The sequence below is a fragment of the Pleuronectes platessa genome, chromosome 6 (assembly GCF_947347685.1).
Source record: "Pleuronectes platessa chromosome 6, fPlePla1.1, whole genome shotgun sequence".
NCBI classification, from domain to species: Eukaryota; Metazoa; Chordata; class Actinopteri; order Pleuronectiformes; family Pleuronectidae; genus Pleuronectes; species Pleuronectes platessa.
This window is the reverse complement of record NC_070631.1, coordinates 22,801,043-22,816,399: the sequence shown is the minus strand read 5'-3', so window position 1 is coordinate 22,816,399 and position 15,357 is coordinate 22,801,043. Positions and strand designations below refer to the sequence as shown.

General features: G+C 41.9%; 1 protein-coding gene across 1 annotated transcript in view; it reads right to left on the bottom strand.

Moving 5' to 3' along the window:
* The window catches only part of LOC128442895 (plexin-A1), a 253,205-nt gene that overhangs the window by 77,050 nt on the left and 160,798 nt on the right, over nucleotides 1–15,357 (bottom strand). Inside the window, exon 10 of the mRNA XM_053425513.1 lies at nucleotides 7,541–7,741. Within this exon, the coding sequence (XP_053281488.1) occupies nucleotides 7,541–7,741 (201 nt within the window). The remainder of the gene's footprint in view (nucleotides 1–7,540; nucleotides 7,742–15,357) is intronic.

The window sequence follows — 15,357 nt, the reverse complement described above, 5'->3', positions numbered from 1 at the left end:
TAGGACAGCAACAGAGGGCAAATAGGGAAACAACAAGAGGCAATGCGAGGATGACAAGAGGAGGAAAAGAGGTCGAGGAGAGAGAGAACACAGGGAGAAAATAACATATGGGACAAAAAAGGAGTAGAGGACAGTTGGAGGAAGGAGAGTTGAAACAAGGAGGTGATAAGAGTGCAGAGAGTACGAGGAGGAGGAGGGGCACGGAAAGGAAACAAGGGAGGAGAGGCGACAAGAGGAGAAAAAAGGCAAGGGAGGGGAGGAGGTGTAAAAAGTACAAGGTGAGCACAAAGCCGTCCCTGGCCTCATTACAGTAACACACCAGCCTGGCTTGGGTTCATTCGTTATCTGCTCCCACACTCGTTTATTCTCTCGCTACATGAATCGTCTCCATGGACTGCATGTCTCCATGGACTGTATGAATAGATATGGCTAGTGTGTGTGTGTGTGGGTGTGTGTGTGTGTGTGTGTGTGTGTACGTGCTTTAATGTCTGGGTGAACTGAAAACTGCCAATGTTAACAAAACAGAGCAGCTGGCTGCTGAGAGGAGGAGAAGGTAGAAAAAAAAAAGTGTGCGCGTCCATGTGCAGGTCACCCTCCTGTAATTAGTCATGTTGAAGGATACGCTGAAGGATAGTGTGTGTTAAAAATACAGTGCTCACACACAGCCACACACAAGCCCTTCATTCCAGTTCCCTTCACTTCAATAGGGCTTTAGTAAATTAAACTCTTTTGTTTTTATTGTTCTTCCTTTGTTTGTGCATTAAAGCAGATACTATGCCCACATTATTGGATTACTACAGTTTAAAAAAATGCAAATAATAAATCAAATAATAAACAACACTTACTTTTATGCACTAAGCCTGCAAGCGTTGTCTGCAGGAGGGGCCTGTGCAACTAATTCACGAAAGAACTGTGCTTTAGTGAAGAGCTGTAATATCATCCTTATTATAAACCTTAATATTGAACATATTTGCAAACTGCTCACTGCCAATTAACACTATTCACTTACCCTAACAGAGGTGAAAGAAGAGGCCAAGTTAAAGTGCCAACACAACAATATACAGTAAATAATCCAAGTGAAAGTAAAGTTAATGCCACTGCTGTTGGCAATAAATGTGTATGGTTGTCATATGAATATAATGACTATAATGTTGTTAATAAATAATAAATAATGGGGATAAAGTACGACAAAAATCATGGATATCTAAGACGTAAGTTGTAACTTTCCAGGGACATAACTGAAATAAATGTTAAGTAGAAAAGACAAAAGTGACTCAAAATTTAAAATACAGAAAATGGAAATAGAGTATCTAAAACTGCACTGAATTGCAGTGAAAGAGTAAAGAAAGTGTCAGTGTATCGTACCAGTGTTGTAGTTGACTTAATTACTACACTAAGTCAAGTCTCAAGTCTCCAGTCTCTGAGTCCGGTACCAATTACCTGAATCAAGTTTAATTTAATCAAAAAAGACCAGGGCACAATCATACATGATTGAAAGGCTGAGTGTATACAGCGACTGCAATCAACTTCAAAGTGCATCTGTGGCCACAACATACCAAATGACCTGTGTGTGTCCCTGAGCAAGAGCGCCTGCTCCAGAGGTGAAATGTCAGAGTGCAGAGGTTAGACTTGTCTCAGAGAGCACAGAGAACAATGAGTGTCGCAGCGGATCAGATGAAATAACGGTGGATGTGCTTTACTAGCTTTCTTGGCATGGATTATATGCAGCACAGCCCGGCACAGGAGAGAAGTTTTTCTTTATTAATTTACACACTTTATCTATGCCTCCAGGTTAGAGTAGGAAATATTGGCTCTGCATGGGACAGTGTCCCAGCTCTCAAAGAACAAACAGGTCTAGTTCAGATCCAGCTAAAAACATTTCAGTGTTTTTAAAGTTGGCACACAGGGGATTCAGGGGGTCTAGGTTTCTTAGCACTGACTGTTACTGTCAGCAATGCACTCAAATCTGCATGTGTCTGCCCTTGCATGAAATGGAATAATGTTCCAGTATTCATTCAGCTATCAATATCCTAATCCAAATTATTAAATCCTATTACAAAAACCAATTCAGAATCCTTGTCCCAATGTAGTCAGTGCTCCAGACCAAGTCCAACACAGTCAAGATACATTCACATACTTTCTGCCTCTGTACCTTCCTGACAACTAAATTAAGATTAACATGTTGTCATGTTCAGGCAAGTCAAACGTTTCAGTTAAGGGTAAAAGAGATGTCTTGGATAAAGTCAGCACTGATTTAAAGAACACATTGATTGATTGATTCTAATATTTGATAAAAACACAATGTTTCCCTAATGCTAGTTAAATATTTGTTGTATTTATAATGAAATAAGGTGAATTTACTCAACCACTGCACAGAGATTGATTCAGTTTTACATTTATTGTAGTTTCTACATGTCAGAATGGAATGGTGTGCTTTGTTTCCTCGACATTTATATTATTAGTCTACTTATTTTAACAGGTTAAAATATTATGTAATACAAATAGTTCAATCAAGCTCTACCTTTGTCAACAACAACAAATATCTGCCCCAAACATTACATGTACAGTACAAGCATGTTAGTCACAACTGGTTTGTACTCTGGATATTTTTAATGCAGTACTTTTATTTGCAAAGAGAATATTTATATTGCAGTTTTGCTATTTCAATAGCTACACCAAGCAGACACACACAAGTCCCGGTTTCTGCTGTTAAACTTGTGAGTTTGGTCCATCATTCAACTTCTGAACTTAACAACTGTTCCAACATGCGTTTGACAGAACAGACTGAAGGTCAAGTTGTTCCTAAAATACTATTTTATCGTATATGTTTGAATCCTCCTCACGTCCTCATAGCAATAACAAAAATGGAGTTGTCTGTGGCTCTGGAAGGACGAGCAGTCATTACATTGGGACGTACCTGTCTGTAGCCGAACTATCCCTGCTCTCACTGTACATGACTGAAGTTTCACAAGCCAGAGAGACACACAGCGCTGAGGCAGAGACGATTGTCCTAAGTTAGCGAGAGAGTCACGGAGAAGTCTTCTTCTAGCAGTCGGTCAGTACTCGTTCATAAGAAAGGAGGGGGTGGGGGCTGCATCTGGCTTGCCGTCCCGGGATCTCCAACCCTTGCTTTAAGGTTGCAGAGGAACATGCTCGTCTGTACAACGTACTACATCAGTACTGTGTGTGTGTGTGTGTGTGTTATGTGGAGCTTGTTTGAGGAAGTTATTGGGAGTCCAGACTTGTGCCAAGTTGAGACGAAATTTGTGGACAGTGAACACACAAATAGTCTGTCACCCTCCCAAAATGGACTGTGCCGCTCGCAAATGTGCCAGATGCATGGACTTACAGTAGGAAACACACACACACACACACACACACACACACACACACACAAACACGTGCATACAGAGAGTTTGATAGCGTCTGTGTCAGTGTAATAAATCATGTAAAGCAGGTTGCTGGTTGCTGCTGATGCTACATTCTCCGTCTGCTCCACATGATTAGGGAGAGGATCATGTGGAGAATCTCCATATGTCTGCTTCACGTTGGGCTTCCAAACCCCTGGGGAGGGTGTGTGTGTTTGTCCATGAAACAAAACAGTATGTATCCACGCAGCTTGCATGTATCTTGGGGTGCGTGTGTGTGCGTGCGTGTGTGTGTGTGTGTGTGTGTTTTCCTGTGATCATCCATGCATACGTTGGTTCCCTGGAGTATTTGAGTATGCAAGTTCAATGCTTCAGTGTTTGGCGAGGGGCTAAATAATGCACAAAGAGACAGTAAGATTGAATGGATGAGTGTACATGTACTGCTGGCTAATTTTCCCTGTGATTTATTACACTCCACTGTCCCCGTCACAGCAGCTGTGATACATGTACACACACCCGCTCGCTGAGGATAGTCAACACAATGGTTACCAGGGTGCAGCTTCTCAATCATGGATCTTCTACTGTCTGTGTCGAGCCTCTGGGTTCGTGCTCTCATTGTTCATGAAAACACACTAATTATTATGTATGAGGAAGTAATTACTAGTAAAGGGGAGGTCAAGGAAACATTCACACATGGATGGAAATACTTTTCCAATGACATTTTAATTATTTATAATGTTTAAACTGACTATGTGAATTAATTTGATTTATTGTGTGTGTGTGGTCGCCCCCAAATTTGTAAGGAAGTGAATATTGATGATGATGATGAAGATGATGATGATGATGATTTATATTATAAAGACTCAATGTCAGATTAAACTAAATACAACAGCCTACAAGAGAAAAATATATATATTTATAAATATTGATGTCTATCGTAGAGACAACTATAGCAAAACCTCCACAGTGGGAAGTACTAAACCTAAACCTGTTTGTGGTCAAGTCACATTGGTCGGTGAGTGCCATGTGACCTGCTGAAGTTGCGTCATTGATTGTCTGGGTTTCGGATCCTTCCTTATTGGTTATAGCTCTTTCAAAGTGAATGTAAAGCATGAGGAGTTTATATTATCACAACCCTTTGAGATTTTTCTTTTCAAAAAAAGCATCTTACATCAATTTGATAGACAGATTTATATGGCACCTTTCACTTTGCAAAGCTAGGTGGCCAGTGTGAGAAGCAAACCTCTCTCTATGTCTGCTGTGTTCAGGGAGCATCAGAGAACCAGAGAACCGCAGAGGACATACTTCTGTATACACCATCACAGGCTTTGTTGTACTTGTCCTAATGAGTAAACATAATTTAATGTGGCATATTGGTAGTCACTGGTTTATTATGGTATGAAATGAATAATGTACATATGAACCTGCTTCTTCTGCAATGTTGTAACATCAAGTCAGCAGTCAGTTTCTAATCTACTTATTAAATGTCAATGTACACGTTTCAAATCAGTCTGCACTCAAACGGATATAACTCAATCCAGGTGTAGTAATCTGGGTTCAGATTGTGAATGGACAGGTGAGAGTCGTCTTTGCTTTGTTTTAACAGATTATCTCAACATTTACTTGATAATTTGTTTCCTGTCTACTATAATGAAGATCTTATTGTCTCAGCCGTCCTTCCACCCTGTGGTCCAGGTCCTCCAGTCTCACTCCCACTTTTGCACGGATCATGATTTCCTTTTCTTTCAGCATTCCTCTGTCGGACATGCAACATCTTTTATATTCCACACTCATTCTCTCTCCATCTGTTTCTCCCTCGTTCGTTTACTTCCTTTCCCTCCTAGTCTGCTGAGCTTCGCCCTAACCCACCTCCCGTCTGTCTCTGTTCTTCTTATTCTTCTCATTCCCTCCTCCCTCTTTTTACGTCCTTCATCACACTCTTTGTTGTGTCGTCATTGTCCGTTCCAAATTCCCTCACCTCCTCTTTGGCTCTCTCTCTCCCTTTGTCTTTTTACTTCCCTCTTGTGTGTTTTAGTGGTTTGCCTTGTGTTTGTGTGCGTGTGTGTGTGAGTGTGCGTGCGCATGTGTGTTTGTGTCCGTCAGTCTACCACAACACAACAATTCATCATCATTTTATCTACAGCTCCCTTAATTGGATCCTATCACGGTCCCACCTGACGAGAAAGTGAGGCGGGGGCACAGAGAGAAGGAGGATTATTCCCTCACAGCACCACACGGACACAGACAAACACACACACACACACACACACACACACACACACACACACACACACACACACACACACACACAAACAAACACAAATCCCCCCTCTCTTCGGCAACAGCTGCAAAGTTTTGTTGAGGTCTTTATATTTACTTTTATTTATTTTTCCCGCATTGAGAACATTGGGATTTTACAAAACATTAAGGCTCACACTGACGAATGAAGAGCGTTTGTGCATACGTGTGTTGATCCATTTTTGTTTTTGCTGCTGTGTCAGAGTTTTGTTGGGGAAAGTCTCTGCCCTGCAGCAGCACTGTTAACAAGTGTATTGAACACCGGGGATGTAAACTTCTACTTCTCGGAATAAATGCCTGTGTTTGAGGGTCCATATAATAGCTTAGGTTTTATTTCAGGAGCAATAGGTTTACATTGTCAGTGATAGAAGGGACTGACCATAGCCGTTTTCAGACATGTTCTCCTGAGATTGTCTGCACAATTGGCTCTGGTCTCGGTCCGGAGTTTGCCTTGGCACCACTTTTCATCTCGATATATTTGTATTCTTATTCTATTGTTTTATTAATTTTGCCATCTGGGGTGCTAGAAACATCATCTACATTTTCACTCACTTGTTGTGAATCCTCGGGATAATCTTTTGCACCATGAGCTCATTTAGACATTTCAACAGTTCTTACTTGAGAAAGTCCGGAGCTTCCCACAGCCCCTTCGGAGAATGTCTGGAGATTATCTGGAGGTCAGTGCATGTCTGAAAGCAGCTCCTATCTGAGGTTGATGGAGTAGTTGGATACTAAAAGCCACCATACTCTTTGCAAAGGATGTGCACTTCGGAGTTTGATGCTCAGCATTTGCAGTGCTTATGCAGCTCACTCTATTCAAATGGCTTTTGACATTAATAATGATGTGAGTAATAACAACCCAAAAAGTTAAATCTATAAGAAGTCAATCACATGGGGCAATTACAGAAACACAAGCCGCTAAATATGCACAGCTCTCCTAAGCACAAAAGAACCGATCTGGAAAATCCACTTCAATAACGTCCCCCAGAACAATTTTCCATGTCACCATCTGACAACAGCGGCTGAACGGTGTCCAGTACCACAAAGCTGAAGCTCAATCTTTCCCTTTGTGTGACGAGGGAGTGGGTGACTGGGTAGAGCTCAAAAAACAGCAAGTGGCCACAAATCAGTGATGTGTTCTGAGCCCAGCGGTAATGCATCAGCCGGCTAAACGACCCACAGCCCCCTGACAAGTGTGTGACAGGCTGAAGTGAAGGCGCCCGGCGGAATCTGCCAAAGCCACATACTGGCTCCCACTGCCTCTTTAAACTGTGAGGACTCCCTGTGTTGGACCTATCATCGTGAGCTAGCACTGCACCGCGCGGCTCAAATGTTAATGATATGTCTCGTTAAGTAAGTCATAATTGGTGTCGTTAAAAAGCCTCTCCTCTGTCTCGTGCCCTGATTGGAGCGGAGGAAATTAACATAGCTGAAACGGCTGCTCCCCATTAGCGGGGACAGTTTGGCTTGGGGGCTGAGAGGCAGGAATGAAGGGTGGAAATGAAGAGCAAGCGGCTTTGCGACAGCCAGTCCCTGTGGCTACATGCCTCGGTTTCAACTCCTCGCCACACCAGTCTATTACTGCTACTTTATCTGTCTCACGCTGCAACTAACCAACTGTAAAGCCTCCCGATGGTTAAACCAATGTGGCTGTCCCGGACGGAGCTCCTGCTGACAGAGCTAACAGCCTGGGACTGGTCAGAGCAGAGGGGTCGTTGATTAAGACTGGCTGCGGAGGTAATCTGTCGATAACAAGGCTCTCATTCAATCCACTAACTCACATTTATCAGGTTAACAGACGTTGCTGGGGATGTCAGCTCTGTGAGCCGCTGTAGTCGTAGCTGCGTGTGCACGTGAACGTGTTTGAGTCTTACCGTGGTCTTCTGACACTGTATGCTGGTGCTGTTGAACCTCAGAGCCGGGACGCTGTGCGTGCTGCCCTGGATGTGGAAGATGCACTCGTAGTTCCTCTGTCCAGACTGAGGCTGCGGCAGGTTCTGGGCCAGCAGGGTGATGGGCCTCATGACACCGGCAGGGATGTAGATCTGAGTGGAGGGAAGGATCTGAGGACACTCCTGAAAATGAGAGAAAATATAAAGAATTAAAAAAAATATCTGTCAGTGAGAATATTTTATGCAACTTAAAAAGGGGTTTTCCCTTTGGAACATTTGGGAGGTCCAGAAAGAACAAGGAATCAGACGCCATCATGATTATGAAGTCTCAAGGGAATTTTCTGTCCCCACCCCGCGGCTAATATCTGTCAGCTCATGAAATAAATCATCACTCAAATTCATTCATTCCATCTGCTATCAGGCTACTAAATGCTTAAAGTTGTTGATTATTGTTATTGATGTTGCTGATTTGTGCACTGGTGCCATGTTGATGTACGCTTGTGTCTATCTACTCATTTATTTTTTCTTATTTATTTACATGGGTTCGACAATGTGTCAAGCTGCTCTTCTGGGATTAACAAAGAATCTGAATTTGAATCAGACTCAAAAGCTCTACTTAAAAAGGATCAACACTCTTGAGGAACAATTCTAGTCCTACTTATGAAACACTCAAAATTAAATGTGGCAGTGCATGTCATTTTGGAATCAACCCTTTCTCCTAATACAAGGCTAAGATGGATAGGAGGTATGTTTTTTCTCTCTTTTATTTCCAAAAGGATTTTCTGACTCGAGGACCAAACTGAGAGCCAGAGGCAGCATTAATTCAGGCTGTACAGTAATCCAGCTACAGTTTGGGGATGAGAGCAGGAGACAGAGGGGTCAGCAGATTCCATTCTGCAGCTCCTTGCTGCTCTTCAATCAATAACCAAATGTTTGGCTTTGCATCATATTAACTGGAGCAAAAATAAGTGAAATCCCTTGGTGTTTCTTTTTTTTTCAGCTCTAAGTAAATCAAAAGACAATATGCGGCTCTCAGCTGGAAGCCAGGTTTTCATCACTGCTCATGCTACGTTTTGAACTGCTTCTATTAATGAGATTCAATTACATCATATATGTGTGAGGAGATAGTTATGAGGCCTCTATTATGAACCTCTGCTGTATATTGTCTGTCTGTATAGTGACTTTAAACCATGATGGCTGAGTCAAGTGTCACTTTACTGATAATAGCGGAGATGTACCTCCTTGTTCGAAGATGGTAGACATTTAGTTTGTGGAAAATTCTAATTCATATAAAATATGAATGAGAGAATGCAACTTTTTAAAGACATATTCTGCAGCTTGCGTGGTTATGAAGAGCCTCTGCAATATCATAAATTCTACTGAACTAGTTAGAGCCAATAATATACGTTTAATGTTCATCTGGAGATGAGGGAAACAATCATAAAGGCCAAATAAACACCAAAGAAGAGCTTATAAATTAAGTCCTATTCCACCGTAAGCTATTCAGCAAAACTATACCTTTCCTATTAGGATATCAGTCGTTTGTATCTGCCATGATAAATCAGTGGGAACTGAATTAATCAGGAATGACTACCTGACATTAAACCACATACTGCAGAGTCATCTCTATACGAGGAGGTACTGTGTAATGGAGCAACGGTAATGACTTTCAGATTGGCCTGGGAACGGCTGAGAGGGTGCTGAGGGTAGAGAGAGGTCTGGACATAATGGGACGCAGAGATCCCCTCCACACAGCCGTCACTGTAATGCAACACGCTCCCACAGCTGCAGGTGATGGCACTGATGCCATATGGAAAGATGCAGATTGGGAAATGCCTCAAGGAACATTTGAAAATCCAGTAACCTGTAGTTCAACATTTCTGTAGATAAATACAGAGATCTCAAATCACATGAAGATAGCTGAGTCTGCACTGGAGAATCGTCCTGCAGCACCATTATTGTGCTATAGGGGCTAAAAAACACTTTAAAACAGTATTTCATAATACATTACATTACATTACATTTAATTTAACTGATGTTTTTATCCAAAGCGACTTACAATAAGTGAAATCAATACCAGTCCCAGTTGTCTTTGGCAATAAGGTCAGTAAATTATGCAGATTTTGTTTTCATCGATTTCCATTTTTCCCTGAGAAATCAGTAAATCACTAAAAATGATTGGACCTGCCCCCTGATCCTGATCTGCACCAACATTAAAGGGTTCTTATCGGATTCATTCCACATCCTTCCACTAGGTTTTGTGTTCAGCAATTCTTGCACACTCATACTTACAAACAAAGAAATGGACAGAGGTACAAACGTAACAGTGAAGATGTAAAATGTTAGATGTATGTCTGCTGTGTTATATATAACTTTTACTGATGAAGAAGGACAAACAAGGAGCTCTACAGGTGAGGTCAGTTCCACTCTAGCTCTGGAGGAATTCACTGGACTCACTCAAACCACGGGGGATCTAGTTGTATGGGACCTGCAGGAATGCATTAAACCAATAAGCAGGTTTGGAAAGGAGAAGATTGCATGAGATACCCGTCCAATGAATGATACCCACAGTCTATTTGCATTATCAATTTACAAATGACTTGTAAATGAAATGCTTCTGTCTGATGAAATCTGAAAATCATCATGTTTTGTCAATATCTTTCCACAGGAAGGAGGAGGAGATGAAATCGATGCAAGTGAGCAGAGAGAAGCAGATTGTCAATTAGTGAGGCTGACAGTGAAAGTTTAAAGTATTCACAGATGGCGACACAGATGAACTACTGCTCTAATAAAATGTAAAGTAGGGCTAAAAAAGTATAGTGTGTGTGTGTGTGTCTGTGTGTGTGTGTGTGTGTGTGTGTGTGTGTGTTCCTCCCAGATAGACAGTGGTAGCAGAGCAGTATCTCATCTGAAGGAGCAGTCATTATTAATGTTGGACAGACCAGGCTCAAGCATCCAGCTGTGGAAAAAAACACACACACACACTAGCATACGCAAACGCACACACACCCACACAAGACATTCAGCCACATAGGACCTGCATACAAAGACTCACAATTTCACAAACACATATAGGAAGAAGAGAGCAAGGGAGGCACACAGCGGAGCAAGGGAGTGAACAAAAGAGAAGGGAGCAGAGGATTGTGGGAGCTGTTTCATTAGGAGTGGTGACAGGTGTTAGAACTGAGTCTGCATCAGATAACGGAGCAGTTCGACACAATGCATCACAGCAATCTCTTTACCTGGGGGATTCCTCCCATCCCTCAGTTTTACGCCCCTCTCTTCTTTCATCCTCCCACTCATACTTGATTTTTGTCATACTTCCTCTCTCCTTCTCTCCCACTGACACCTTGTTTTTCCCACATTTGTTTTATCCGGGAATAAGAGTCTAGGTAGAGCGGGCATTCTCATTTATAAAAACTAGTTTCGCACCAGTAAAGGTTTCCAGTACAAGCAGTCTGCAACTGGTGACCACTGGAAAACCAGGTAAATCTAAGGGAGTGGCTCGTTGAGATGTGAATTTACTGCAGTGCAAGTCAGGGATGAACGCTGATGCCAGGGATGAGCTGACATAAACCATCGGATAAGAAAGAGGTGAGGAGGGGTGAAGCGAAAATAGGGAGGAGTGGGGGAGATGAGGAGGCGAGGAAAGGTCTTGGGAGCCATACACTCGTTTATTAAAGTAGGGGATGAGAGTCTAAGAGGTCAGGTTCCCAACAGAGCGAGGCAAGGGTGGAGCGCGCAGCACGGGGAGTCATACACACCGCTTATATCTGTCCAAACTACTTCCCCCACACACACACACACACATGCACACGCACACACACACACACTAACACTGTGTTCAATTTAGATACATACACCCTAAATGCACATAACAGTCGATACACTAACGAAATACATTCATATTCGTTCTTACACACCTACTACTACACACAGACACACACACACACAGGTCTAAATCTCTCCCTCTGGCTCTGTGCAGTAAGCTGTTGCTCTCTGAGGCCTGTGGAGTGTTTTACAGTAGCCTTGGGGCCAAATACAAGGAAACTGTGATCAAAGGTTGGACCGTAAGCTTTTAGAAAAAAATAAAAAGTTTGCCTTCCATGCTCCAAAGATAAACCAATGCAACATTTCTATTACATCTACAAAATCTCTGTCAGCTGCTTGCACATCTGTGGGTGTGTGTACACAAGTGCAGAGACGTTTAAAACATATATACGCTGGTCTTGTTGGCCTGGGCTACTGAAAAAAACATGTATTGACAATATATACAATTGCTTAGTGCTGAATATGCTGGGCATCATAGCTGTTTGGACAGTTATCCAAAAGCTAACCTACATAATTTGGTCAGTTTCAATGTGGACCGATGAGATTGCAATTGTGATCAGAGCCGGCCGTACATATACGCTCACTAGGCACGTTGTGTAGGACCCCGCAAATTAAGCAAGACCCCTCCTCCCTCGTATCAGAGCAAATCTCTCATTGAGTGAACGTCTCAGTCATAAGCTCTACGGTAGCTGTGTACTACTGTGTCCAGCCACTTAGCATCAACTGCATTTACTGGACTTTAGGGAACAACATTACTAACAATAACTTCATGCGATGCATATAACATCTGTAACTTGGTAAACTAGACAAAATATCCTGGGTTTCCCCAATATTATAAATATTTTCTAGGCAGAGTCGTGGATCTATTGAAGCATGTTGGTGGTGAACTTCACACGAAAGCCCAACTTCTCCTCACATCTGAACGCAGAGTTGTCATTCTGAATTAAGTATAGCCATAACAACCAAATCACTATATACAACCATTGCCATTGGATCTTTATTTAAAATGGCAATAATTATTTCATCTACTTTTATGTATTTTGTGATAGTGGCTTGATATAGAGTAATTGCTTCTATTTCGTTTTTTCCATCTGTCTGACAGAAGTCATGTGTTATTAAGATTAAAAAACAATAGAAGCATAAAGGCTGGCATCAAGCAACAAGCTACAACTAATACAATTGACAATGGGTGTGTAAGATTAACAGTTTGTGAATGATCAAGTATTGGCAATAGGCGAGCCCCCTCAGATCAAATTATGCTTAGGGCCCCATAAAGGCGATGGAGTTCAGACTGGCTGACAACCTGAGTGAGGAGGCGACTGTGGAGCTACAGCAGTTATTGAGGAATCAAGGTTTCAGTGAAAGATTTTAGGAGGTCGATTTATATCCATGCTCAGGTATAAGCATTGGTTTGAACAACAAACATTTTATTCATCCCTTATCTATAATGCATCTGATCCTCCCCCTTTCTGCCTCCTACCGGCTCTGCTCTTCATTTAAATATAATGACGCCTGCAGCCAGGAACAGCAGCTGTCACTGAGGCTCAACAGGCTCTTCATATTGACTTGTTACTCTCCTCTATAGCCTCTCCTTTTGCCCCCCCAACCTATCTCTTCCTCCTCCTAATTGGCTGCTGGGATACGATGTTACAATGGATGGGTTTGATTATCCTGATGGATATGACATGTTCTTTATTTATATCCAGCTCTGTTGCACCTAAAGCCGTCATATTATCAGTTTACTTTCTTTCCTTCACTTCAAATGACTTTTTGAGACGTCAAAAGCCCGCTGATGTCAGAGATGAAGATAGGGCCCCCATTGGCTGCCGGCTGTCACCCATGAGGCCACCTCACTGAGGCAATGACAACCTCTGAGTATGATGGATGAGGGGGTCTCTGTGTGTTTGTCTATGTGTGTGAGTGTCGAGGGGGGGTCACCGCAGTGAAGAGGGTCCCTGCGGATTAGCGTTACAGTCCAATGAACCGTTTCAGGAGAGGAAGGGGGCGAGACCCCATCGACTGGTGCGCTGTTTTACACACACACACACCAAAAGAAAGAAAAAGGTCTGAATATGATGACCATATCTCCTAGGAGTGAGAGGACGCGTCATCTGCTGAGCAATGTCTCTGTTTGAAACAATGATATAGTCAAACCCTTAGAGGAGGACATCTAACACACAGTAACAAACACACACACACGCACACACTCACAGGCCCCAGAGAACGACACAATAATGTGCAATGGTTCATGCTAGTAGCCCCGATAGATCTCTCCATTCGATCAATACACAGACAAGTCATAAGACTGTATCCCATATAGATCCGCTGAAACACTTCCTCATATTTAGACTCATCTTTCCTCCGGAGTGGTTTCCTCTCACTCTTCATTAACTATTAACTTCATCTTCACCTCTCCATGTCTGTCTCTCGTAACCCAACAGCGAGGGAACACAAGGAGCGAGTGTTGTCAGCCCGTGCATCCAAAACATCTCATTATTGCTGCTACACTCAGAGCATGTATCGGATACTTCCTACAGGTTGTGTATATATGCACTGACTGCTGGAAATCTGTTTATGTGAGAACCCAGAGAGGGAGGTCAAACTGAGGACAGACACAATCTCACGTCCATCAGTGCAGCAGCTGGTTGACATGTGTTTGTACAGCTCGTAGACATTGTTCTTTCAGTTGCATGCAATATCCTGCATATCCGTTTGTACCGTATGTATATATTTATTCTTTTCCTAATATTATTATTTTTAAACTGTAGATAGCATTTATGGACAGCCATAGCATTAATAATTGTGTTTGTGAACCAGATGTAATGTTATTTGGTTTTAATATGCACTGTCTTCTGTATGGGATGGTATGTACTCCTTAGTCAGCAGCTAAGAGCTACTTGTCCTTTTGAACTTTGAACAAAGGCTCATTGGAGCTAAATGTTCATTCTACTGCAAAGTGTTTTTACATTTTATGGGACTTGACGCAGGGACAAGAATATTTAAAACATGGAGAAGCTACCATGAACTGAATGGAATCATAAATGTGTGTTTGTGTTAGGGGGGGGGGGGGGGTTGTTGGCCAGAAAAAAACACAACAAGCAGTTAATTACCTCCACCATTCAGGCAGTGTTGTCACTGACGATTGTTTGTTAAATTGTTAGCAGGACGAAGAAAAAACTGTCGAACCTATTTCCGTGAAATTGTCTTCCACTTTCTTTTACATATAGCGAGATGAGGCATTAGCTTTGGGAGAGGTATGGACTCTTCACCAAGATAGTTTGTGACTGCTATTTTAATACTTTATTTATATAGCATGGAGGATATGTAAAATAGATTGAATTGTTTATTCTGTAGAATTGCCCACAGTGGTTGGAACAGTACATACACTTAATATGGAATTTACGGACGTAATGAGATGAGGATTCTGTGCTCAAAATAATAAATATTTCTATAAAAGTAACTGAAATTCACAGCCCTTGAGATATTTTTATCCAGAACAAAGATATGTGGTATGATTGATTAGAAGTTGGTTTTACAAAGACACACTTGGACTATAATTGGATTTATTCCTAACCAAGTCTGAATTTAAATCTAAGTTAGTCTGTTGCGGAACCCTCTGGGGTTTTTAACGATAACTGAAAATGTTGGTAAAACGTATGCAAATTGTTTCCAGTGAGGTTTGAGATTTTTAAAGTCACAAGGACATTTTAAATTGTGTGAAGAGACAAAAAACCTCCCGAGACACTACATTTCAGTTCAGTGCAGACCTGGGACAGAGCGCTGATTCTGTAAACGAGTTCACTTTGGTGAAGGAAAACAATTCACAAAGTCCTCGCTGCTATAATATGTTTCTAAAAGCTTCTTGTTACTCGTTCAACAACATTGTTAAAAAACCACAAACTGTGAGCCATGTAGCTGGTATTGCTTTCACATTGTCAGTAAGTTGAGTGTGTGAGCGTCCAGGTATT